This window comes from Calidris pugnax, unplaced genomic scaffold (genome assembly GCF_001431845.1).
Source record: "Calidris pugnax isolate Ruff unplaced genomic scaffold, ASM143184v1 scaffold212, whole genome shotgun sequence".
In the NCBI taxonomy this organism is placed as follows: domain Eukaryota; kingdom Metazoa; phylum Chordata; class Aves; order Charadriiformes; family Scolopacidae; genus Calidris; species Calidris pugnax.
This window is the reverse complement of record NW_015091012.1, coordinates 400,459-426,730: the sequence shown is the minus strand read 5'-3', so window position 1 is coordinate 426,730 and position 26,272 is coordinate 400,459. Positions and strand designations below refer to the sequence as shown.

At 44.0% G+C, this 26,272-nt stretch overlaps 1 protein-coding gene across 3 annotated transcripts in view; it reads left to right on the top strand.

Annotated features, from left to right (window-relative positions):
- Nucleotides 1-20,215, top strand: part of ENPP1 (ectonucleotide pyrophosphatase/phosphodiesterase 1) — a 56,990-nt gene extending 36,775 nt beyond the window's left edge. For 2 of the 3 annotated variants that reach the window (XM_014955648.1, XM_014955650.1), the window contains 9 exons: nt 3,017-3,104; nt 5,505-5,680; nt 6,188-6,239; nt 12,834-12,988; nt 14,382-14,517; nt 15,514-15,594; nt 16,365-16,497; nt 17,399-17,555; nt 18,340-20,215. In XM_014955648.1, coding sequence (XP_014811134.1) covers nt 3,017-3,104; nt 5,505-5,680; nt 6,188-6,239; nt 12,834-12,988; nt 14,382-14,517; nt 15,514-15,594; nt 16,365-16,497; nt 17,399-17,555; nt 18,340-18,507 — 1,146 coding nt within the window. In that variant the 3' untranslated portion in view covers nt 18,508-20,215. Of the gene's footprint in view, nt 1-3,016; nt 3,105-5,504; nt 5,681-6,187; nt 6,240-10,172; nt 10,225-12,833; nt 12,989-14,381; nt 14,518-15,513; nt 15,595-16,364; nt 16,498-17,398; nt 17,556-18,339 lie in introns of all 3 variants that reach the window. The other variant, XM_014955649.1, reaches the window with a different exon arrangement.
- Nucleotides 20,216-26,272: the final 6,057 nt, after the last annotated feature.

The window sequence follows — 26,272 nt, the reverse complement described above, 5'->3', positions numbered from 1 at the left end:
CTGCTGTTGCCTCCCTGTTCTCGCTCTCTGCTGGGGCCGGCTTTGCGTGGCTGCGGCGTTAAGTAGGTCGGGGAACTGAACCAGAAGGAAAAGAGCCAGCAGGAAAAAAAAAAAATAAAAAAAAAGAATTTAGAAGTTCTTTTGAGCTGGCTGCGTTCCTGGATCAGGTTCACTCTCTGGCTGCACAACAGCTTGTGCCAGGAGAGCTCAGGAAGTGGTGCAAGAAGAGCAGCTGCGGACCAGACGCAGAAGCCCAAGGTCTTGCCATTGCTTGAACCATTTAAAACATTGCTACCAACAGATGTTTTTATAGCCTGAAGTTAAAAGCTTCCCAATTGTTTACAGGGCATGAAATGTGATGGTTATTTTGGCTCAACGTTTCCATTAAATCTCTTAAAGTATCTAAGAAAATGAATGTTAAAGGCAAATCCCTTCCAAAGCTTAAAGACTTTCTATTTCCTGTGGACAAGCCTCTGAGAAACTTTAAATAGACAAGTAAACAATGCATCCCCGAATGTATTTTATACTGCTATGATTTGTAAAGAGTGAGTTTATATATATTTTTCACAGGAAACCGCTTGAGATTAAAAGCTGCACAGGTGGATTCCATGGCTCGGACAATCGCTTCCCCAGTATGCAGGTGAGACTTAAACTTGGGCTAGTTTTTAGTTTTAACTCCTTCTATATTTTGAATGTCGTGTTTGCTGGATGTTGATGTGGTTTTTTTTAAGTTCTATGACACTATTCCATCTGCATTTAAAGAAAATGAGTATTTGTAGGATTGTTGGGATTGCTGTAGGTGTGCTGGGTAATCCCTGCAGGTGGGATTCTGTTGTTTTAAGAGTTGGGCAAAAACCCAACAGGACTTACCCCAGAGATTTCACTGTGCTGGTAAGAGTATAAAGTTGTGCCAAGGTGTTTTGTTGTAACATTAAAAGCAGGAAAAGAGAAAACTTGGGTCATCAAATCCTCAAATACAATAATTGTAGATCTTGAGAGAATTCAGATCATAAGGCACCTTGGAAGGTCTCTAGATGCACCTCCAACTCATAACGGAGTCAGTTGTGAGATCAGGACAGGTTACACAGGGCTTTATGCAGTTGAAAGATGCCAAGGGCGGAGGCTCCACAAGTTCTAACCAACCCATTCCCCTGCCTGCCTGTCCTCCTGGTGTAAATGTGTTTAATTACAGCCAGACACAGCCTTTCCTCTTTCAATTTATGCCTGTTGTCTCTCTGCCTCCTACTGTGTAGCACTGAATGGCTTGGTCTCCTTGATGACCTCATTGTAGGTACCGTGGAGCCTCTGTCAGGTCCACCTGAAGCAGCCTCTTCTCCATGCTGAGCAAGCCCTGTCCCTCCCTGTCCCCTGAAGCAAGGCCTTCAGCCCCTCAACCGCCTCGGGGACCTTCCACTGAATTTGTGATGCTTCTTTATGGATGTCATTCTTAAGTTTAAAAGAGAGTAATTAAATTCTTCTCTTTCATGAGAATTGGAAAGGGTCTCAGGGAAACAGGAAATCAGATCCTTAGTCAGCTCTGCTCCATCTAATTTGAGGAGGTCACTAAAACCTATCTTCTGCTGTAGTTTCCACTATCAATAAAATGAAAACCAGTAGTTTTCATTCCAAAAAACTGTTTTCAGGATAAAATCCACTAACAGTTGTGAGGTTCTTGGTACTATTACAGCGAATATGTGTAGACACATCTATAAGGAGAGATCCCTGTAATCAAAAAATTAATGGAAACAAGTTTTATGAAAAGACCTACGTAGTCCGTGTAGTTTCTCTCTGCTACACTTTGACTGTATGAATTTTTTTCAGTAGGTTGACTCTTTTCAAACTTTTTGCCCGACTTTGCCTGTTCATAGCATCCATAATTGGTCTTAAACCAGATATAATTTATCTTTTTGTGGCTAACATTATAGCAGCATAAATTTCATACTCTGTGATTACCTCATCCAACAGAAAGGAGGTAGCATGTTCCTGCCTCATCTGGTTCAAATGAGGCTTGTTGAGTAAGTCATTACAGATTTTAGTATCAAATGTTGCAGAATGACTTAATTTTAAAAAAAAAAAGATGTTAGGGTCGAGTTTTTAGCCTCTATTTTTGCCACACAGCTACAAAATCTGAGATAATTGCATTGTTTGGAAAGAGCTTTGAGATCTTACCCAGGAAGATGCTATAGAGCGGAACACATCCGTCGCTCGTTCGGTATCTTGATACCCTAGATGGGTGCAATATGTCCCACTTCATTAAAAAAAAAAACAACAAACAAACCAAAAGCTGAACACTTTGGGGGGTAAGTTTAAAAACAACCTTTTGGGCAGCAGTTGAGTTGGAGCATTTGCTGCTGTTGCCTCCTTGTTCTCGCTCTCTGCTGGGGCCGGCTTTGCGTGGCTGCGGCGTTAAGTAGGTCGGGGAACTGAACCAGAAGGAAAAGAGCCAGCAGGAAAAAAAAAAATAATAAAAGAATTTAGAAGTTCTTTTGAGCTGGCTGCGTTCCTGGATCAGGTTCACTCTCTGGCTGCACAACAGCTTGTGCCAGGAGAGCTCAGGAAGTGGTGCAAGAAGAGCAGCTGCGGACCAGACGCAGAAGCCCAAGGTCTTGCCATTGCTTGAACCATTTAAAACATTGCTACCAACAGATGTTTTTATAGCCTGAAGTTAAAAGCTTCCCAATTGTTTACAGGGCATGAAATGTGATGGTTATTTTGGCTCAACGTTTCCATTAAATCTCTTAAAGTATCTAAGAAAATGAATGTAACTTCTTCAACAGCAGAGAAGAGCAAGGGATTTCATAAATGAGACAAAACCAGATTTCCTAATATTTACTACTACTTCAAATTATTCTTACACGTTCACTTTTTTTAAAGAAAAACACACTTTTGAATTGATCCCTACTATATTGGTAAAGATTAAGTTCCTGAAAGAAAATGCCCTCTGAGCATGGAGATGTTTTCCCATTTCAACTTGTCTTAAACAGAGTCCCACTTTGTTTTTCCCTGTAAATCCCAGGCTATCTTTATTGGCTTTGGACCAGGATTCAAGTTTCGTACTCAAGTGGATCCATTTGAAAACATTGAAGTATATAATTTAATGTGTGGTAAGTGTGATTGGTGGGCTTATCTTTTTTCAGTAAAATACAGTATCTTTTGGGAATTGCAATTTTTCTAATAACAGATTTTTAAGTGTCCTTCAGAAATTTGTCCTAAAGGCTCGCTGCTGATTTTCACAAATAAAAAGCTGATTGTTTTTCTGAGAAAGGTCCAGCTTCTAAATGACTGATAGCTGTTCAGGATCTACCCCTGTGTCTCTCCCACTGGTCACTCTGTGTGTTCCTCTGGTTGTTCCACAGCTGGAGCTTTGACTCCCCATTACTAAAATTGACTACTTTGTCATCTCTTCACCATCAAGAAGAAGGGATACCTCTCTCATATTGAGCTAGAGGCTTCATCAGATTAATCCCTCAGGTATAGAATCATAGAATGGTTTGAGTTGGAAGGGACCTTAAAGATCATTGAGTTCCAACCCCCTGCCATGGGCAGGGACATCTCCCACCAGGTTGCTCAAAGCCCCACCCAGCATGGTCTTGAGAGACCTAGAAGAACTTTCAGGTACAAAATGAAGTGAGATGACTTACTCAAGCTTCTCCTTGCCCTTGGACTCCAGGAAGGCATCTTCTTTCAGTTGTCATCTGGCATTTCTCTTAGAGGTGCCCGACTGTGCCTTCTTGCTGGGGAAGATTCTGTCTCCCATGTGTCCAGTATCTCAGCACTTGAAGCATGAGCACCAGATAGATACAACTGACTGTCTCGTCTGAATTGGGGATTTTCAACTCATGTTTTCCAAGTCATTCCGATCTCCAGACTTGGGGATTTCCAGGACGTTGTGAATTCCTGGATAGTCCACTTGAAATAATGGGAACATAGTGATGGAATTTAGCTCTTGAAGTGGGGACCTGAGTTCTGGGACTGGTTCTGATTTGTTGTAACTTCTTCAACAGCAGAGAAGAGCAAGGGATTTCATAAATGAGACAAAACCAGATTTCCTAATATTTACTACTACTTCAAATTATTCTTACACGTTCACTTTTTTTATAGAGCAGGGACTGCTGAGATTAGAGGGGTTTTTTAATTCTTCTTTCCAAAGCAAAGCAGCTTCATCTGGAAGGGATGACATTAAAATATCTGAGCGACAGAACATGTAACTTCTTCAACAGCAGAGAAGAGCAAGCGATTTCATAAATGAGACAAACCCAGGTTTCCTAATACTCTTTTACTACTACTACAAATTATTCTTACATGTTCACTTTTTTTTTTAATTCTTCTTTCCAAAGCAAAGCAGCTTCATCTGGAAGGGATGACATTAAAATATCTGAGCGACAGAACACAGGGAGAAAAGTGTTCAGTTCCCCACATAGGAAGGGAAGTTCAGTTCTATCTCTGGTGCTCTAGGTGAGTGATCCAGACACCAAGCTTTTGGAGTCAAGTGTGTCTCATCACCTGCTCAGTTTTGAAAACACAGAATCATGGAATGGTTTGGGTTGGAAGGGACCTTAAAGATCATCCAGTTCCAACCCCCTGCCCTGGGCAGGGACACCTCCCACCAGACCAGGTTGCTCCAAGCCCCATCCAGCCTGGCCTTGAACACCTCCAGGGTCTTATTTCATAGACTGAGTATGAGTTAAGTGGAGGAACGACAAATCTATGAATGCTGGCAAGGATTAAGCATGATGTATTCAGTATTTTGAAGGTGTCTGAAGTGCCTCTGAGCACTGGTGGCAGGCAGCCTTTAGTCATTTGAGCTATTTAGGTGTTTGTGGGGTAGAGATGTTTTTGTGGTTAGACCACTTTGAGAATTTGGAAGCTTGACATTTTAAGGCCTAAGTGACAAACAGAAATCAATGTTCTATCTGGGTTCTTTTATGGCTTTTCTCTTTAATGACGCTTATTAACTGAAGCTTATTTAGTTTTCAGGTAATTTAAAAAGAGGAAAAAAAACCCCAAAACTCTAATATACCCCCAAACTAATATCCCCCAAACTTATTTCCCTTTAACAACACTTATTAACTGAAGCTTATTTAGTTTTCAGGTAATTTAAAAAGAGGAAAAAAAACCCCAAAACTCTAATATACCCCCAAACTAATATCCCCCAAACTTATTCCCCAGCACTTCAGTGTTACGTAGACACTACCTTCATGTGTTGGAGATTCCTGTTCTGTCCCCCACTACAGGTGTGGGTGCTGCAAGTTCACTTCCCCTCAGATGTGAGCCTCTGTCATTCTTTGTGCTTGTTCTGTCTCTCTTTTTCAAGCAGAAAATTCCATCCTGAGCCCTAGAAAAGTGCACATGTGCTTTGTTTAAAAAGTTGCTTTCCCTTTTGGCAGTTATGAGCAGCAAGCAGTGCAGCTTTATTGACTCACCCATAACTGTATTTACAATCCGAGCAGCGTATTACGGTCTTTCTCATCCTGTTTTCAATATCATTTGAATTCTTCCTGTAGATTTGCTCAATTTGAAGCCAGCCCCAAACAACGGAACTCACGGGCGCCTAAACCACCTTTTGAGGAACCCTGTTTACACCCCCCACCACCCCAAAGAAACCAGCCATCCTTCCGAATGCCCCGTGGTGGGACAGAGGGCCTTTTCCCTGAGCCTGGGCTGCTCCTGCAGGACAGGGGTAAGCACTGAAACGGATAAAGCTGTGGAGTCACTGCATTCTCCAGTACTTATCTTTATTTTTTGCAGTCCCCTCCTCTTGGTTTCAAAACCAAATCTTGCCTGGGGTTAGTGTGAACTACCCTGGATCTGTATATTCGTAAGCAAACTGCAGAAATGTAGAGTCATGTTCAGCTCCAAAGAGCCTGGGAGATGCCACAGATGGGGAAATCATTTGGTTCTTCCTCTCTTTGCTTAATTATGTTGAAATTCCCCTCCTGTGAATGTTGTGTGTATGAGGTGTGGTTTTCAAGGCTGTAGATCTTCTTGTGGCAAAGCCAGTTTGTTTTTGCAAATTCTCCACAGCCTCTCTCCAGTAGTAGATACCAGTAGTAGATACCAGTGAGTTCTGTACAGGGGTAACTTCTTAGGCAGATGTTACACTTGGTACTTAAAGTGCAGTGGTAGCCCATAATATGCTTTGTAGAAGACTTAGATGAATCTGACTGGTTTTGCTTTGTATTTATAGGGCTTGCCAATAAAGGATTTTCATCAGCGTTTAAATCTCACCGAAGCAGAAGGTAAGAACTTCAAATAGTAATATAAAATTATAATAGAAATATAAGAATTATTGAAAATATAAAATGGTGAAAATCCTCTTTCCAGGACATTGTGAATTCCTGGATACTCCACTTGAAATAATGGGAACATAGCGATGGAATTTAGCTCTTGAAGTGGAGACCTGAGTTCCGGGACTGGTTCTGATTTGGTTTTTCACTGCTTTGTATGGTGTATTCATTAGAGCAGGGACTGCTGAGATTAGAGGGGTTTTTTAATTCTTCTTTCCAAAGCAAAGCAGCTTCATCTGGAAGGGATGACATTAAAATATCTGAGCGACAGAACACAGGGAGAAAAGTGTTCAGTTCCCCACATAGGAAGGGATGCTCAGTTCTATCTCTGGTGCTCTAGGTGAGTGATCCAGACACCAAGCTTTTGGAGTCAAGTGTGTCTCATCACCTGCTCAGTTTTGAAAACACAGAATCATGGAATGGTTTGGGTTGGAAGGGACCTTAAAGATCATCCAGTTCCAACCCCCTGCCCTGGGCAGGGACACCTCCCACCAGACCAGGTTGCTCCAAGCCCCATCCAGCCTGGCCTTGAACACCTCCAGGGTCTTATTTCATAGACTGAGTATGAGTTAAGTGGAGGAACGACAAATCTATGAATGCTGGCAAGGATTAAGCATGATGTATTCAGTATTTTGAAGGTGTCTGAAGTGCCTCTGAGCACTGGTGGCAGGCAGCCTTTAGTCATTTGAGCTATTTAGGTGTTTGTGGGGTAGAGATGTTTTTGTGGTTAGACCACTTTGAGAATTTGGAAGCTTAACATTTTAGGCCTAAGTGACAAACAGAAATCAATGTTCTATCTGGGTTCTTTTATGGCTTTTCCCTTTAACAACACTTATTAACTGAAGCTTATTTAGTTTTCAGGTAATTTAAAAAGAGGAAAAAAAACCCCAAAACTCTAATATACCCCCAAACTAATATCCCCCAAACTTATTCCCCAGCACTTCAGTGTTACGTAGACACTACCTTCATGTGTTGGAGATTCCTGTTCTGTCCCCCACTACAGGTGTGGGTGCTGCAAGTTCACTTCCCCTCAGATGTGAGCCTCTGTCATTCTTTGTGCTTGTTCTGTCTCTCTTTTTCAAGCAGAAAATTCCATCCTGAGCCCTAGAAAAGTGCACATGTGCTTTGTTTAAAAAGTTGCTTTCCCTTTTGGCAGTTATGAGCAGCAAGCAGTGCAGCTTTATTGACTCACCCATAACTGTATTTACAATCCGAGCAGCGTATTACGGTCTTTCTCATCCTGTTTTCAATATCATTTGAATTCTTCCTGTAGATTTGCTCAATTTGAAGCCAGCCCCAAACAACGGAACTCACGGGCGCCTAAACCACCTTTTGAGGAACCCTGTTTACACCCCCCACCACCCCAAAGAAACCAGCCATCCTTCCGAATGCCCCGTGGTGGGACAGAGGGCCTTTTCCCTGAGCCTGGGCTGCTCCTGCAGGACAGGGGTAAGCACTGAAACGGATAAAGCTGTGGAGTCACTGCATTCTCCAGTACTTATCTTTATTTTTTGCAGTCCCCTCCTCTTGGTTTCAAAACCAAATCTTGCCTGGGGTTAGTGTGAACTACCCTGGATCTGTATATTCGTAAGCAAACTGCAAAAATGTAGAGTCATGTTCAGCTCCAAAGAGCCTGGGAGATGCCACAGATGGGGAAATCATTTGGTTCTTCCTCTCTTTGCTTAATTATGTTGAAATTCCCCTCCTGTGAATGTTGTGTGTATGAGGTGTGGTTTTCAAGGCTGTAGATCTTCTTGTGGCAAAGCCAGTTTGTTTTTGCAAATTCTCCACAGCCTCTCTCCAGTAGTAGATACCAGTAGTAGATACCAGTGAGTTCTGTACAGGGGTAACTTCTTAGGCAGATGTTACACTTGGTACTTAAAGTGCAGTGGTAGCCCATAATATGCTTTGTAGAAGACTTAGTTGAATCTGACTGGTTTTGCTTTGTATTTATAGGGCTTGCCAATAAAGGATTTTCATCAGCGTTTAAATCTCACCGAAGCAGAAGGTAAGAACTTCAAATAGTAATATAAAATTATAATAGAAATATAAGAATTATTGAAAATATAAAATGGTGAAAATCCTCTTTTTTTCTTTGAAATACTCTCTGGGATTATAGTTCTGGGGTTTTTCAAAAACAGTCCTACTGAACTATTGGTTCTTAAATAAATGTGCGTCCTTATACACGTCTTTATGTAGACACACGTATATTTATGTGACAACATAAATACATAAAGACACAGGTAATACATACATACATAATACATCTTTATGACACATGTATTACCTGATATTTTTGAATTTTCTAGCACTGAAATAATGGGAATTCCATTACTTCAGTGCTAAAATTCCAGTGCTATTACTTCCAAAATGGGAAGTAAAAGTGGTGCATGGGGAAGTATCTGATAAGAAATCCCTGCACATAATGACTTGCTAATGGTGGCAACCTCAATGAAGCATGAGAGGTATTTTCTGTGGTCAAGTTGTTACGTGGTCTTAGGCTTTTGCTTGTTTTCCATATGCTTTATTTCCTTTTGGATTTTTTGGACATACACATGCCATGTTTGAGCTGCAGTTGGCAAGGCTATAGATGTGCCCATGACTCGTAAAACAAAATAAACTATTTTGAGCATGAAGAAGGTAAGATGATAAGTAAATCATGAAAGCCATAAGTCAAAATGAAAGGTAGCCCTTGGTGCTAGTACCTTAAAAGATGAAATCAAGGTGATTGCGCTGTCAAAAAGAAAAATGGGCTGATAGAGACCTTGCCTCGTGTGTGTGTTCATGAAACCTTGTTTCTTATGCAAATAAACTCTATTTGGCAACACCCCACTGTAGCTCACTATTAAGAACTGGGCTTAAGTGCCAGTTACAGGCAGGATCCAGGATTTGCTGCTCATTCAGGGCTAATTTAAGGCTTCTGTTGGTTTGTGTAGTTTGTCCTGGCACAAAGTGCAGATAAAGCCTTCTTGAATCTTTTCCCCTAATGACGGGGCATCTTTTTAGAAGCTTAGCTCTGGTCTTAATAGCAGCAATTTCCTTAGAAGTTGTACGAATTAAGCACTTAATGCTTTTTATATCTGACTAATATCACAGATGAAAGAATTCTAATAACCAGCCCAGATGCTCCTTAAGACTATTTAATCAGTTTGCATTTTCTCTCATTGATTGTCATCCCTCGACAGTCCTAAGAACAACAAAACACTAATGGCATTTTTTTAGTTTGATTAAAAAAAAATAATTAATTGTTTGCCTTTTCCCACATGGGTGGAGAAATAAATGTCATAATCTTGACATTTTTTGTGTGTTGTGGAACTACTGTGGAAAAAACCCACAGCATTCATTGCTCAATTTCTTTCCCTGTTTAAAACAGTTGCCTTGGGATTGTGGCTTTGCATGATTTGTGGATGACAGTGACCTATTTAATGGAGAATATACTTTGATGGCTTCTTTATAATTCTGGTCATGTAATGATTGAAAATACTTGCATTTTCAATAGCAAAGTAATATTTTTTGTCATTTTAAAGTATTTCCACGATGTGCAAGTTCTCCTCAGTTTTAATTTTACATCAGAGAACTCAAAACTTGAAAACCTTATTTTTCTTTGTTTCCAGTCGGCAAAAATTTAAGTATTCAAAGTTTTGATGAAATTAAAGTCTGCCTTAGGGGTTAAAAACTGAAACTTGCTGCTGACATTTGACTGCAGCAGATGATTGCAAAAGCATGTGCTTCTTACGACTCTGTTTTGTTACTACTTTGGTTTTTTCCTTGAAGATAAATGGTATTGACTCTAAAGGGACTTTCATGCTAACTCTGCTTTGCTTTTCAGCTTTTGTCTAATGACTTACCCTCTGCTGATCCCACAAAGCTTCTTTCTATTTATAGGGCTTGCCAATAAAGGATTTTCATCAGCGTTTAAATCTCACCGAAGCAGAAGGTAAGAACTTCAGATAGTAATATAAAATTATAACAGAAATGTAAGAATTATTGGAAAATATAAAATGGTGAAAATCCTCTTTTTTTCTTTGAAATACTCTCTGGGATTATAGTTCTGGGGTTTTTCAAAAACAGTCCTACTGAACTATTGGTTCTTAAATAAATGTGCGTCCTTATACACGTCTTTATGTAGACACACGTATATTTATGTGACAACATAAATACATAAAGACACAGGTAATACATACATACATAATACATCTTTATGACACATGTATTACCTGATATTTTTGAATTTTCTAGCACTGAAATAATGGGAATTCCATTACTTCAGTGCTAAAATTCCAGTGCTATTACTTCCAAAATGGGAAGTAAAAGTGGTGCATGGGGAAGTATCTGATAAGAAATCCCTGCACATAATGACTTGCTAATGGTGGCAACCTCAATGAAGCATGAGAGGTATTTTCTGTGGTCAAGTTGTTACGTGGTCTTAGGCTTTTGCTTGTTTTCCATATGCTTTATTTCCTTTTGGATTTTTTGGACATACACATGCCATGTTTGAGCTGCAGTTGGCAAGGCTATAGATGTGCCCATGACTCGTAAAACAAAATAAACTATTTTGAGCATGAAGAAGGTAAGATGATAAGTAAATCATGAAAGCCATAAGTCAAAATGAAAGGTAGCCCTTGGTGCTAGTACCTTAAAAGATGAAATCAAGGTGATTGCGCTGTCAAAAAGAAAAATGGGCTGATAGAGACCTTGCCTCGTGTGTGTGTTCATGAAACCTTGTTTCTTATGCAAATAAACTCTATTTGGCAACACCCCACTGTAGCTCACTATTAAGAACTGGGCTTAAGTGCCAGTTACAGGCAGGATCCAGGATTTGCTGCTCATTCAGGGCTAATTTAAGGCTTCTGTTGGTTTGTGTAGTTTGTCCTGGCACAAAGTGCAGATAAAGCCTTCTTGAATCTTTTCCCCTAATGACGGGGCATCTTTTTAGAAGCTTAGCTCTGGTCTTAATAGCAGCAATTTCCTTAGAAGTTGTATGAATTAAGCACTTAATGCTTTTTATATCTGACTAATATCACAGATGAAAGAATTCTAATAACCAGTCCAAATGCTCCTTAAGACTATTTAATCAGTTTGCATTTTCTCTCATTGATTGTCATCCCTCGACAGTCCTAAGAACAACAAAACACTAATGGCATTTTTTTAGTTTGATTAAAAAAAAATAATTAATTGTTTGCCTTTTCCCACATGGGTGGAGAAATAAATGTCATAATCTTGACATTTTTTGTGTGTTGTGGAACTACTGTGGAAAAAACCCACAGCATTCATTGCTCAATTTCTTTCCCTGTTTAAAACAGTTGCCTTGGGATTGTGGCTTTGCATGATTTGTGGATGACAGTGACCTATTTAATGGAGAATATACTTTGATGGCTTCTTTATAATTCTGGTCATGTAATGATTGAAAATACTTGCATTTTCAATAGCAAAGTAATATTTTTTGTCATTTTAAAGTATTTCCACGATGTGCAAGTTCTCCTCAGTTTTAATTTTACATCAGAGAACTCAAAACTTGAAAACCTTATTTTTCTTTGTTTCCAGTCGGCAAAAATTTAAGTATTCAAAGTTTTGATGAAATTAAAGTCTGCCTTAGGGGTTAAAAACTGAAACTTGCTGCTGACATTTGACTGCAGCAGATGATTGCAAAAGCATGTGCTTCTTACGACTCTGTTTTGTTACTTCTTTGGTTTTTTTCTTGAAGATAAATGGTATTGACTCTAAAGGGACTTTCATGCTAACTCTGCTTTGCTTTTCAGCTTTTGTCTAATGACTTGCCCTCTGTTGATCCCACAAAACTTCTTTTTGACACAATTTTAAAGGAAAAGCTTCGTGCTTCCATTGGATGCAGTTGTTGGCCAATAAATCAGCAATGCCTTAGGGAAGGGTCTGCCAACGCCCTGTGCAGTATCATACATAAAACTTCTGGAGATATCTTTTCTGCACAAACTTTATCCAAAGAGCTGTGGTCCATGAGAGAGAGGGAGAAGGAAGGTTTTGTGACTCACTCTCATTATAGAGCGAGTCCTCACACATCTGAAAATCCAACTTCACTGTATCACTTTTTTTAGATCTCTTATATTTTTTTTTAGTCCTTTAAATGTCACTTGTACGTATGACTTTGTGGTTTCTACTAAAATAGTCCCCTCAGCAGATTTGAAATCACCACAACTGGTTACAGTTCCATCTAAATGTTGCATAGACACAGGTTCCATGTTATATATTTAAATTGAAACACAAAGTCAACGAAGACTTTAACTTTGCAACTTAGATTCATCTCCTGTTTTTAAATGGCAAAATGTTTTGTTTTAACTGCAAACTTAATTTGTGTAAGTATAAATGATTGCTCTATACTGGCTTTGACATATAATTTATTGCCTTAGTGTAGAAACTATACCTTTGATATAACAATGAAATTTTTTGTTCCATTACTTTGACGACTTTGTTTGGCAATTGGAAACTGGGGCAACTGTAGATTGTATAAAAGAGGAAGGTTCTTAACAACCAGTATTGGTTGAGATGTAACGAGCACTATCTCTGCTGCAGTTCAGAAGACAGAGGAGCTCACTTTGCCCTACGGACGGCCCAGGGTTCTGCAGAAGAGACACAATTACTGCCTCCTCTACCATCGCCGCTACGTGAGCGGGTACAGCAAGGACTACAGGATGTCTCTCTGGAGTTCATACACCGTTAACAGAGATGTAAGTACAGGAAGAAAGGTTAGTAGCAACCTTGAGATGTAAAAAGCTTTGAATGATGGTTATTCCTGAGTGCTGCTGCTATTATCCCCCAGGGAACTCTGCCGGTTCATCACGAGCTGGCATCGTGCACTGGCAGCCCAGGACAGGCTGGAGAGGTGGGCCCAGGTGAACCTCATGAGGTTCAACAAGAGCAAATGCAAGGTTCTGCACCTGGGCCGGAACAATCCTCACCACCAATACAAACTAGGGGGGGAGGGATTGGAAAGCAGCCCTGAGGAAAGGGACTTGGGGGTGCTGGTGGATGAGAAGCTGGACATGAGCAGACAGTAGGCACTTTCAGCCCAGAAGGCCAATTGCATCCTGGGCTGCATCAAAAGATGCGTTGCCAGCAGGTCCAGAGAGGGGATTCTGCCACTTTACTCTGCTCTGGTGAGACCTCACCCGGAGTATTGTGTCAGGTCTGGAGCCCTCAATATAAGAAGGACATGGACCTGATGGAGAGGGTCCAGAGGAGGGCCACAAGGATGATCAGGGGGATGGAGCACCTCTGCTCCGAGGACAGGCTGAGGGAGCTGGGGTTGTTCAGCCTGGAGAAGAGGAGGCTCCGGGGAGACCTAATAGCAGCCTTCCAGTACCTGAAGGGAGCTACAGGAAGGCTGGGGAGAACCTGTTTAGAAAGGCCTGCAGTGACAGGACGAGGGGCAATGGCTTCAAGCTGGAGGGGAACAGATTTAGATTGGAGATGAGGAGAGGGTTCTTCACTGTGAGGGTGGTGGAGCACTGGAACAGGTTGCCCAGGGAGGTGGTTGAGGCCCCATCCCTGGAGATATTCAAGGCGAGGCTCGACGAGGCCCTGGGCAACCTGGTCTAGTTGGGGGTGTCCCTGCTGACTGCGGGGGGGTCGGACTAGATGGCCTTTGGAGGTCTGGGCAATTCTATGATTCTATGAAAGCCAGCAGCATCCTGACAAGGTTTGCTTGATCCGAAATATTTTGAGGTTAGTGGCATGAGGCAACCAGTTATTGTAACACGTGGCCCAGTGGAGTGAGATCCTAATGCCACCTCTGGCTGCCCCTGATTTCCTAGCCTGAATGGACAAGTACCTTCACGGTAGATCAGGGTAACGGGCACCTCTAGGTTCTCTGTTGGACGATGTTATTCTCAACTCAACCAAAACACTGCAGTTCTGTTCACTTCACTTCCAAAATTTCTGAAACGAACAGGAGGGCTTGTTTTCCACTGCCAAAAGAGAAATAATTATTGTGTCTTCGTTAAATCCCTCCACACCCTTAAAGGCAGCAAAACATTTAGAGTTCTGCAGTCGGTCACACTGAGAGAATTACTGGAAGTCAGCTGTCAGTTTTACCAATGATATTTTCATCTTGCTCAACAGGACAAATGGGTTTCTGCTACGGAAGATGTCTCCAGCTGCTTACACAAGGATGCTCGTATTCCTGTTAATCATAACCAGACGTGTTTGTTTTACAACAACCACCCTCGCCTGACCTACGGGTTCCTCTCTCCTCCAAGTGAGTACGTTGCCTTCGTCGTGCAGCATCTCTGATTGAAATAATTCATAATGTGCTAGGCGTATTCCTGTACAGATGTTCCTGATAACTAATCAGAGTACAAATCAGCAGTTGCTGAATTGTTGGAGTTCACATGAGAAAGAGAAAAACATTTTAAGCACTTCAGCAGGTGGTGGGTTGTCCGAGGTCACTGAGTGCTTCCTCAGAGCTTTGGAACTCGTCAGGTTTCCAAAGTGGTGTCTCACAGAAGAAACTGGAAGTAATGTGTAAACCTTGAGTTGAATCTGGCAAGCTGGTAAATTGTAAATTCACTTCTATAACAGGTGTTAGTTGGAACTATCCCAAGTAAAATTTAAGGGTGTTTCATCAAGTAAAAATCTGCCTCAATAAGTTAATTTTCTATTTGAAATACACTCTGTGTGTATGCCACACATGGTCCTTAGGAGAGCAGCTCAGTGTTGGTCTGAAGAATGTAGTTCTGATTCTCAAACATTGCAAAATATTTAGCTATTTACAAGTGGTTAAATTGTTTGTGAACTGTTGCTGGCCTGATTTGGAAGTGTTTTACTCAGTACTGTGTAAAGTACTGAGTAGTAGGTTGCTTAAACATCCACATCAAGTGTAATTTGCCAACTTCCAATAGAGCTCCTATTTCTATGCCCAGATTCTGCAGTCAGAACAGGTTGGTTTGACACTTGTGAAGTGAATTTTATTCCATTCCCCACAATTCAAACACATGTTCTGATATTTTTTAAATATCTCAGAAATCTGTCCACTGTATATCTAACAAATGCAATTGCTGCTGCTGCTGAGATTATTTATTTTGGATGGGATGCAGCACAGACTGAAGTTAGCACTTCGTCCCACATCAGCTTTGGAAAGTCAAGTTAGGTCAGCTCCACCTTAAAGTTATTACACCAATCTTTAAAAGCATGAAAAGGCAAGTTGAAAGGAACAAATCCAAGTAATGAATTGCCTTTTTTTTTTTCCTTTAAGATATTATGACAGATGCAAAGAAGCCTCATTATGATGCCTTGCTTACCAGCAACGTTGTGCCAATGTATCCTGCATTTAAAGGTATTTTATGTTTATGCATATTTTGTGTGCACAGTTGAATATATAAGGAGGATTTTTTGCTCGCTTCCAAACCATGCGAGTGATCCCTGGTTCAGCTGCCTCTGTGAAATAAAACCTCCCCTGACTCTGGGCTTCTTACCTTGAGGAAAAGTTCCTTGAAGTAGGATTATTGCTCTTGTGAAAAGGGTCCACCATTGTGAGCTTACGATTTCTAATCAACTGGCTCATTATATGAGAGTGCACTCTAAGTGTCTGCATTTCATGTCTGACACTTTTGTTTGCACTTTCCTACCTAAACAGGATTCTGTACTGAATATCTTATAGAGAGCTCAGGTACCATATATAATTATATGAGTTAAATTAATTTCCAGTTTAGGAATGTCTTCTAAACTCAGATGAGTTTCCAGGCAGGAATCTAGTGTTTCCATCACTAAGGAAATGGGAAAATAATCCTGTCTCTAGTAGAGAAGGTACAAAGACCTGGGTAAGAGGGAACATGAGATGGTTTGAGATGGCATATTCCTGGTGAAAAAGAAGCATAACTATGGCACTTCCTCTGGATAAGAGAGATGTCCTGTTTTCTAATGGAACAGTGGTCAACTCTTAACTGTAATTAAAAACACCGTATCGGTCAGATACTTCCCAGCTCGTAGGTGTGGGTGTACAAGGTAGCCAGGCCAACGTGATAGTTTATTGTGTCTGTTTATATAGTTGTATTAACAGCTTCTACCTCAGAGATCATGTTTGCCCCTTCCATTGCTGTGTTTCAGTGTTATGGAGCTACTTCCATCAACACCTGCTCCCCGAATACGCTGCAGCCCGGAGCGGCGTCAACGTAGTCAGCGGTCCTGTGTTTGATTACGACTCTGATGGGCTCTGTGATACCCCAGAAAAAGTGAAAAGGTGGGAACCTTACGCATTCTAATCCTTTGGTTCTTTCCTCTATTAGTGGTTGTAAAGTATTACCATCTCCACAAGGAAATCAACCTGTAGAGATGGGCTCTTGGCAGGATATATCCGTTCAGAGAGGGTCAAGTGGCCCTCAGCACATACAGAAGTGTAAAGCTATGAAATAAGCAACAAGTGTAAAAAGAAAGTGCACCTTCAAAGTATGTCATCCTAAAACCTGAAGGTGACGTGTGAGAGAAGCTGTTGCATGCAGGAGAAAGTCCCATAGCCTCAAATTTTATGATATTGTCCTCCAAGAGGGGATGAGGCAGGGGTTTCTCCCTGGTGTCATGGGTGACACTTCCTGAGCTGGCAGTGTTCCACTACCAAGTTGTGAGCACTTCTACAGAAATTAGCTAAATTGGGTCAAACCAGCAGGCAGATGTGAGGGTGGTGAGAGCCTGGAACAGACTACCCAGAGAAGCTGTGGCTGCCCCATCCCTGGAGGGGTTCAAGGCCAGGCTGGATGGGGCTTGGAGCAACCTGGTCTGGTGGGAGGTGTCCCTGCCCAGGGCAGGGGGTTGGAACTGGATGATCTTTAAGATCCCTTCCAACCCAAACCATTTTGTGATTCTATGGTTTTCTGGGCTCAGGCTTAACTCTCCAGCTGCTCTGGATTCTTACACATTTTTATGATAAAGCAGTTTGCTGTTATACCTCACCAAATTTAGACCAGCCTACAAGCCAAACTTGATTTGCAAAACAGTAATCTGGAATTTTCCTTGCAAGTCTAAGCTTTCTTTGGGCTAAGCGTGTGGATTGCAAAAGTTGCTGTGCCAGAACACAGCTCAGTGCTGTCATTTCTTCCTCGTGCAAGTACGATTTGGTGGATTTACAGAAACATCTTTTGTTTCAGACGCCCCGGTAATTCAGAAGTTCCAGTTCCAACTCACTTCTTCATTGTGCTGACCAGTTGTAAAAATACTTCTGAAACGCCTCTGGAGTGTGAAGGGTCTCTAGATGCCTTGTCTTTCATCGTGCCTCACAGAGAAGACAACAGTGAAAGCTGTGCAGTAAGTGGTCTGTTCAGTTAACACCCGAAAGTCAGGCTTGAGCTTGTTTTCTTTCAATATCAGTGATTAACTAGTTAAAGACTGTAGAGATTATAAAAACTGGGCAGTGTTTCATAGTCATCTTGAGAGAGAAGATGATATTTCAGTGAACAGAATTATGTTAAAGTCAAAGGTGAAAATAGAACTTCCCTGTTCAAAGAGCAAAACTTAGAGCGAGAGAGGTAGAGACCATCAATGTGACATGTCCGTAGACTTCTGGAGGGCAAATATCCAGTCGACAGCTGAGAAGGATGAAGAGCTTCTAGGAGAAGATGAGCCATCCGTGAAGAAAGGTCAGCACTAGGCCAAACACATACCCAAAAGGATAAGACACAGGTGTTGCCAAAGAGTGTTGGTTGCTTCTGGTTCAGGTACCTTGGCAGTGTGGTGGGAATGCACAAGCGTGTAGACCTCTCCTAGAAGAGAAGAATTACACCAGTCACTGCCCAAGTCAGGCACAGGTATATATATTTTTATCACAGTGATAAAAACTGTGGATAGATGGTGGATCTCATCTGCCATTCCTTGTTATCACCAACTTCCACTGGTGCAGCTACAAGTTCTCCCTACCTGAGGGAGTACAGCAAGTACTAAATTCAGCCAAGCTCATAATTATGTATAATCCCATTACTACTTTCTGTCCTTATAAAACATCAAAATGTCTTTTGCTAATTGGTTAAATTTATGTCAAAAACAAAAAAAAAGAGACAGTTTACAAACCTTTTCCCCTCCTCTTTCCCAACAGGATGGCAAGTCTGAGTCCACGTGGGTTGAAGAGAGAATGAGGTTTCACACAGCTCGGATCAGAGACGTAGAATTACTCACTGGACTCAGCTTCTATCAAGACAGAAAACAGCCAATAACTGAGATTTTACAGTTAAAAACATATTTACCAACTTTTGAAACGGTCTGATTTTTTTTTCCTATGGAACGTTGTTATCCATTTCGCATCTGATTTGTAAATAGACTGTTTTTAATTAATGAAAACACTTTTTTTTTTTAATAAGCTGGAACATTCGTTGAGAACTCTTGACCAAAATGCCAGTAAGGAGGAGGGTGGGTGCCATATTTGTATCTCAGGGACTCCTGATGGACTCTGTACGAAACACAGGGTGGCAGCTCCTGTCATTCCCACTTGAATGTGGTAGAACCATGGCCATTATTAAATGCTACCGGCGTTTAAGCATCAAAGTCTGAGACACGAACAAAAAAATGTTATCTTTTCTACGCACTGGAGAGGGAGAAGTTTATAAAACATGGGTTATGAACAATATTCTACTTCAAAAATACTGATAATTGGCAAATACAGTTCTGGGAAATAACTGCCTTCTTGGTGACCGTTGAGATATAAACAGCAGCTCTCGCTCTGGTTTTCCTCAAAGCACGAGTCACGTTCTGAGCTTTGGGTGTCACAGAAGGATGCAGCTTTATGGTACAAGAAGCTACGCTGAGGTTAGTGACACTGGGAACTGGGACTGCCCCAAGATGGAAAACCCACTCCGCTGAAGGAATCCTGGTAGCTGGGAAGCCTCGGTGTGTTGCTGCCCTCTGGTGCCTCTGCCACCCAAGGAGAAGTTGATGCACAATTTGCTTGTTGGCTCTGCGTCCTCAAAAAAAAAGAAAGCAGGACATTTGTCACCTGCATGCAAATCAGAAGAAATTAATTGAGGAATATCTCCGAGCTCCCAGAAGTCATTATCTTACTTCAAATAGAAGTGGCTCAAAAAAAGTGGCTCAAAACTGAAATTTTTCTGGAAACAAAGATGTCTTTCTCACTTTGGTGCATGACTTTTGTCAGCTGCGGTTTTGAAATCACCTTATTGTCGAGAAAAGGTAGTTTTGCACTCAGATTGTGGCCTTAGGGTGGTAAGATGATCTTCTCTACTGGAGCTTCTCATCGCTACAGAAGATGACACACAGTTGTCTTTTGGCAGCAAATGACCAGATCCTGATGGCTTTCGTAGCTTTTCTTAGGGGTACATGATCTGAATTCCAGTTACCCATCTTGAATGCAGGCGCTGCCAGATGCAAATTCTGAAGAAACTCTTCTGAAGGAGCTTTCTTGGAAGTTTTTGGGCCACACACAGCTGCTGACGGGCACTCAGGAGTGCAGGAACTCCCTCCTTTTCCAGTACACGTGCTATCACCTGGGGAATTCTCCCGCTCCCTCTAAAGCTGATGAGCCCGAGTTGGCTCTGGTGTGTATAGAGTTTGGCATAGTCAACTACACATTTATGTTCTCTTCATTTAAAAAGAAGAAAATACGTCACGCACAAGGATGTTGGAGGAAGGAAGAGCCCGTGGCTGAGCAGAGGGGCTCGGTCAGGGGACGTCAGAGGCTGGATTCAAAGCCTGCTGAAGGCAGGGGAAGCTTTTCCATCAACTTCCGTTTCAGAGGGTTGAAATCCTGGGACCATTTTTTTTAAATTTTTAACCAAATGTATTTTCTTGATCTGTTACAAGCATGATTTTTATTTTTTTTTTTCCTAAAGTAGTTTCACTGTGTGAAATTTAAAATGTGTTGTAGCAACCTCACATCATGGTATGACTGTGACAGCATTATTCAGTGTAACTGCTTTGCAACGTTGCTTGTGACCAATAAAAACATCAGAAGTAGTAAATTCACTGTTCCTGACCCTTTCTGTACCAAATGCTCCTGGGCAGTTAAACGCTGGTGTGGACAGAGAGCACTATTTCACATTATTTTGGGGGTTGGGGAAGGGGGTTGCTTCAATCCGTGCTCTTTGAGTTGAAGGTAACTTCTCCTCCAACTGGAATGTTGAAGTGCGCTCATGATTGGAAGGGGAAGGTAGGATGGAAGCCGGTCAAGATGTTTCACTGAATTTTTAGAGTTGGAAGGGACCATAAGGATCATCTAGTCCAACTCCCCTGCCAAAGCAGGACCACCCAGAGCTTGTCAGAGCATGTTACTCAGGACGGCATCCAGGTGGGTCTTGAAAATCTCCAAAGGAGGGGACTCCACACCCTCCCTGGGCAGCCTGTTCCAGGGCTCCGTCACCCTGTTCTTATATTTTTTTTCTTTAGGACTGTTACAGCCTCCTGAATGCAAACGATGGAGATGTTAATGTCTTCAGAAAGCGATGCCATGCCAGTGTCAGTTCAGAGGCAGGGCCAGCCCAGCTCCTGGGTGAAGATGGAACAGGGCAGGCTTCAAGCATGGTGTAACCTAGGGGAAAATTTTGGAAGGGAGAGCAGCTGGGGAAGCTCTTATGGCCACCAAAAGAAGGATAATGGCTGAGAGGGATTTTTCAACTTGATGAGGAAGAGAGCTGTCCTGATTTAATCTCAGTGTCAATAGTTTTGCTGCTTTTATATCCTCACCTTTGCCGTTTAGAAACGTTTGTAACAGGGGTGTCGGAGCGTTGTGAATAAATGCTGGTGCCAGTCATGGTATCCAGTGGCTGGTGATACACCAGGACAGCAGATACTGGATTGTGTTGTGAAGCCTGATGGACCCCAAGGAGCACGCTGCAGCCACCATCAAACTCATAATTCTGCAAAACCCCCACAGCTTTGTCTGTCTGGATGCAGAATATTTTCCATTTCAGCTGCTGTAGGGTATCAGAGCTCCACCAAACGTTCTCAGCAGGTGAAGCTGGAAGGTGTGGTACCAACGCTGCTGTGACATGGGAGGGAAGGCACCAGGAGATGCTCTAGGCTGCAGCTGGTGCCCACTGGTACAGAGAAGGTGTTGACCAGTCTCCATCTCCTAAGCATGTTTGCTTAGGGTAAGGAAAGGACGGCTGAGGAAGGGAGTGGTGGAAGCCTTCACAGATGTTGAAGATTGTTCCAGGGTGGACAGAGCTAATCTAGTCCTTGTGACTTAACGTTCAGGAAGAAAGGTGGAGGTGTTCAAGGCCAGGCTGGATGGGGCTTGGAGCAACCTGGTCTGGTGGGAGGTGTCCCTGCCCAGGGCAGGGGGTGGGAACTCAACGGTCTTTAAGATCCCTTCCAACCCAAACCATTCTGTGATTCTATGATAAAGGAAAAGGGGCTGAAATTGCAACAAGGGACATCTGTTTAGGCATGGGCTGAGTTAAGCAGTGGGGTGGACTGGTTATATATGGAATTAAATGGGTTGGGAACTCATTTTGAAAGCCTTAATGTGCCTGTGAAGCTGCTGGCTGTGGGATGGTGAGGCAGGAATGAGCAGTGGGGCAGAGGATGTCTCAGGCTGGTTTTGCTGCTGAAAAAAAACGCAGGTGAAGTTGTGCTGTCAGAGGTGTTCAGGTGACACGGAGTTATCTCGCTGTCTGCTGCCATCAGCGGGGCCATTCCCTAGACTGACATGTTATGGGTTTCTTGCTTTTATTTTCCTCGGGATCCACCACGTTTTGAGAAAAGGAAGCAATATTTGACTGCCTGGGTGTGAGATGGGCCCGTTCTGGCCAATCTGTTCTTGACACATCCATCCACCCAACCTCTGGGCCCAGCCCAGCACACACAACATCCATCCCAGCACCTGCCAGAACCTGCCCTGTCCCATCCGGCGAGTGGGTGGCCTGGGCTTCTGCCTTTCCTCGCTCTGAGGAGATGCAAAGTACAAAATTATCCCTTTAAACACAAGGTTATAAACCAGGCTCGGTGAGGTGGGAGGAGCTACCCCTCTGCTGCATGGGAGGGCGCCTGCTTTTCCAGGAAAATGAGATTTACAGGAAGCAGAAGACAAAAAAGGAAGATAAATCTGTGGCTCGGTGCTTTTGGGAGCTCAGCTGGGAGGAAAGATCTCCTTTCTGACCTCCCTTCTTCCAAGATCTGCTGCAAAGCTCAGGCCTGTGGCTGAGGAAGCACCTGTGGCCAGGACGAGTTCCCCATTGTGGAGCGGTGCTCAGGGGTGATGGCACCATGAGGGACCTCTCCTACAGAAAGGTCAACACTCTGTGCCAACAGCAGCACCACTGAGGAGGCCAGGAGACCTTCCCAGGGCTCGTGGCGAGGGCTACGCTCAGCTTTTTTGCTGCTGTGCTGAGGTAAACTCTTCGTACCCTTCTGAGGAGCTCAGGGACACAGTGAGTTTGAGCCCAGCAATTTACTAAAGCAGAATTTTCTGACTATTTTTGTTTGGGTGCCACCACTGGCAGCAGCAACATCTGCTGCTTATCTTCCTACACCCTGCGGCAATGTCTGGGAGATGTTGGAGCCCCAGGCCGAGGTGGCTTGTGCCATGAGGGATACATCTACCATAGTTTGGGAACCTCTATATGACAGGAAACCAGTCCAGGTTTGGGATCCTGTGACTCAGATTCCCTTGGAAAGGAGTCGGGTCCCTCAGTGAACCGCTGTGAGTCACCACCCCGGCCTCCAGCCGCCGGAAAGGCTGCTATGGAGACCACGGACAAACTTGCAATAATTACAGAAGCCTGGAAATGGATTTTTAGAGGATGCCATTGCAAAATTATCGTATTCCTCCTCAGCCACAACATCTGTTAAATTTGCGTTGCCCTTTATTGCAGGTTTAGTCCTTTCTATTTTCAGTTTCTCCGCTGAAATAAAATGAACGCAGCGGGATGGAAAATTTTGGGTCCCCCCAAAGCTCCTGACCGATGTCCCCTGGATTAGAAGACAGTGGAAGCGCCATTTGGTCATGGCTGTAAGGCACATCTGTGTGGCTGAAAGTCACTCTAGATGCTAAGAGACTCCATGTTCGTGGCTCTCTCACAAAACCAGGCTTCAGCACTAGCTTCCACCTAGGGCTCGAAAGAAAATTTGTCTTTTTGTGTCCCTCTGTGCTGGAGGCCTTGCCTTTGCCATCGTGAATCTGCACCAGAGCTTTGGATGTGTTTGAATTCATCATTTGAGGATGATTAATTCACTTTTTAACCTTGTACCCGCTGGCTGTGAAGGATGGCACACAGCCCACTACAGAATCTTAATTATACTCCTTGTTATAGCGCTGTCACTCGGCTTAAACCTGTCCCTGCCATCTTTACGAAAGGAATGATGGGTATCTTGTGCGACGTGCAAGCGACACTCAGTGCTCCAGGCTGGGGGCAGAGGGGATGGAGCTGCCCGGCAGAAAAGGACCTGGGGGTGTTGGTGGCCTGTGGGCTGAACAGGAGCCAGCAGTGTGCCCAGGTGGCCAAGGCGGCCACCAGCATCCTGGCCTGTGTCAGGAACAGCGTGGGCAGTAGGACTCGGGAGGTGATCGTCCCCCTGTGCTGGGCCCTGGGGAGGCCCCACCTCGAGGGCTGTGTCCAGTTTTGGGGCCCTCACCACAAAAAAGACAGTGAGGGGCTGGAGCGGGTCCAGAGAAGGGCAACGGAGCTGGTGAGGGGTCTGGAGCACAAGTCTGGTGAGGAGCGGCTGAGGGAGCTGGGGGTGTTCAGCCTGGAGAAAAGGAGGCTGAGGGGAGACCTTCTGGCTCTCTCCAACTCCCTGAAAGAAGGGTGTAGCCAGGGGGGTGGGTCTCTTCTCCCAAGGAACAGGCAATGGGACAAGAGGAAATGGCTTCAAGCTGCGCCAGGGGAGGTTCAGATTGGATATTAGGAACAATTTTGACACAGAAGGGGTTATTGCACATCGGAATGGGCTGCCCAGGGCAGTGGTTGAGGCACCATCCCTGGAGATATTCGGAAGACAGGCAGATATAGTGCTGAGGGACATGGTTTAGTGATGCTTTTTTTATCAGAGGTCGGTTGATGGCTAGACAAGATGATCTGAAAGGTCCCTTCCAGCCCAGACAATTCCATAATTCTGTGACTGAAGGAAGAAACAGGGCCCAGGGCTGCTCTTGCCAGGGGGCTGGTGGAGCCGCAGCACGGGCAAAGGAACAGCAGTTCTGGAAACTGAGAGGGATTTGGCTTTTTTAGCTCAAGTGACGACTTCTCTTTTCCTTCCCCTTTCTGTTTCCCCATCCCTTGAGGCAGGGGATGGAGCACGTTCCCTGCCCCAGACCCCGGGACTCCCAAGGAACACTCCGCGTGACGCTGAGCCCGCACTTGTCGGAACAGAGGGTCGCAGCCCCGTCTCACAGGCACCATTGTGATGTGGTTCTGGAGATAAAAGGCAGCGCCAAGGAGCGGGTCAGTGTGAAGCCTCGGAGGACGCTCGCTCGTCCTCAGCTCCAGCAGAAGCTTCACCCTGGGATTGGAGAGTCGGAGCCATTCCTCACCCTACCGGAATCGGCAACAGATTAGAGACTTCTTCTGCCTTCACTGCCTTACCCGCGGGCATGGTAAATACCAACTTGGGTTATTGCTGCAAAGAACTGAAGTTTCTCTAAGGCAGAGTTAACTCATCTGGGATTGACAGAGCTGTAGGAAACCCTACAACGGCCACCAACACCAGAATTTATCAGCTGGGGTAGCTCTGCCGTTCCATCAAGGGGGTTTATTTCTACCCGGCGGGGACAGGCAGGGGTTTAACTTCATTCCCCCTGGGGGAAGTTGAGCAGAGGTGGGGATGCCGCCCGTCTTGCTAAGATGAGCTGATGTCTGGCCTCTCTCCTCAAGGAGACCAAGACCGCGACCCGTTCACGGAAACGGGAGTTGGAGGCCAATCTCCGGGCTGCCTGGCGGGAGCTGGAGTCTCTGTACCGAGAGGCACTGAGGTGAGGGAACCTGCTTGGTGATCCTCATGGAGAAGCTCTGGGCGGTTCTTGCCGTGGGGATGAGAAACCTCTCTGACAGAGGTCATAAAAGCCAAGGCTCTGGGAATCAAAGAACCATACAAGGGTGCTAACCCTGCATGGGGTTTGTGCCTTGGCTGGCACAAATTCCTGCCTCTGCTGGCCACAGAGCCTTGGGCTGCTGGTGGACACACTTTGGGGTGAACGTCGGCACCGACTGTCAAGAATGTGCACTTTGAGGAAGCAATGAACAGCTTTAAAAGGCCTTTCAAGGCCACACAAGTGCCTTCAATAAAGCAAGAGATGCAAGCGGCTTGCTGCCCGTGTTTTAATCTAACGATTTTGGGGCTATATCCCTTCAGTGTGATCACAGATGGGAGAAAGCGAGAACATCGGGACTCTGAAGGACGGAAAGTGGAAAAGCTCACGCTGCGCCTGCAGACCTCTGAGAGTGGCTCTTCGTGGACCACTACAGAGAAGGGGACTTCTGGGAGCCCAAAATCAGCAGAGAGGAATCACAAATTCTCAGACGTGGACGCGCAATCAGGGGGCTTTTCTTCCATTTCTGAGGAGGAGGAAGGGCAGGAGCTATTTGAACCACCCACTCTGTCCTTTGAGGACCACCTCACCTTCGACCAGCCCCAGAAAAAGAAGAAAGTCGACCATCCCTCTCTGTCGGCTGGGGAGGAAGACCAATGGCACAGCCCCTGCTTGCTGTGCCACCCCAGCCCCAACAGCTCCTGCGCAAGTCACCAAAGCCCCAGCCCCAGGCGCACGAGTGAGAAAAGGGCAGCGCAGGAGCCACCAGAGGCTCCTCAACCAAAGAGGGTAAGGTTTGGAAGGGTCTGCAAGTCGGGTGGGATCTGCTGCTCTCGCTCCTCTGCCCTCTGCGGCTTCTTAGCGTTCCCCCTGGAGCTACTGGCTCTGTAAAACCTTGACTGATGAATCTTTTTGCTCCACTCTTGAAACTCTTGCCTCTTCACAAAGTCTTTGCTAATCTTAGCAGCCTTTTACGATGCTGAAAAGGTGCCTCCTATCCATGTTACGGGTATGGGACCTCCATGCACATCCTCTCCTTCCAGATCCTTTT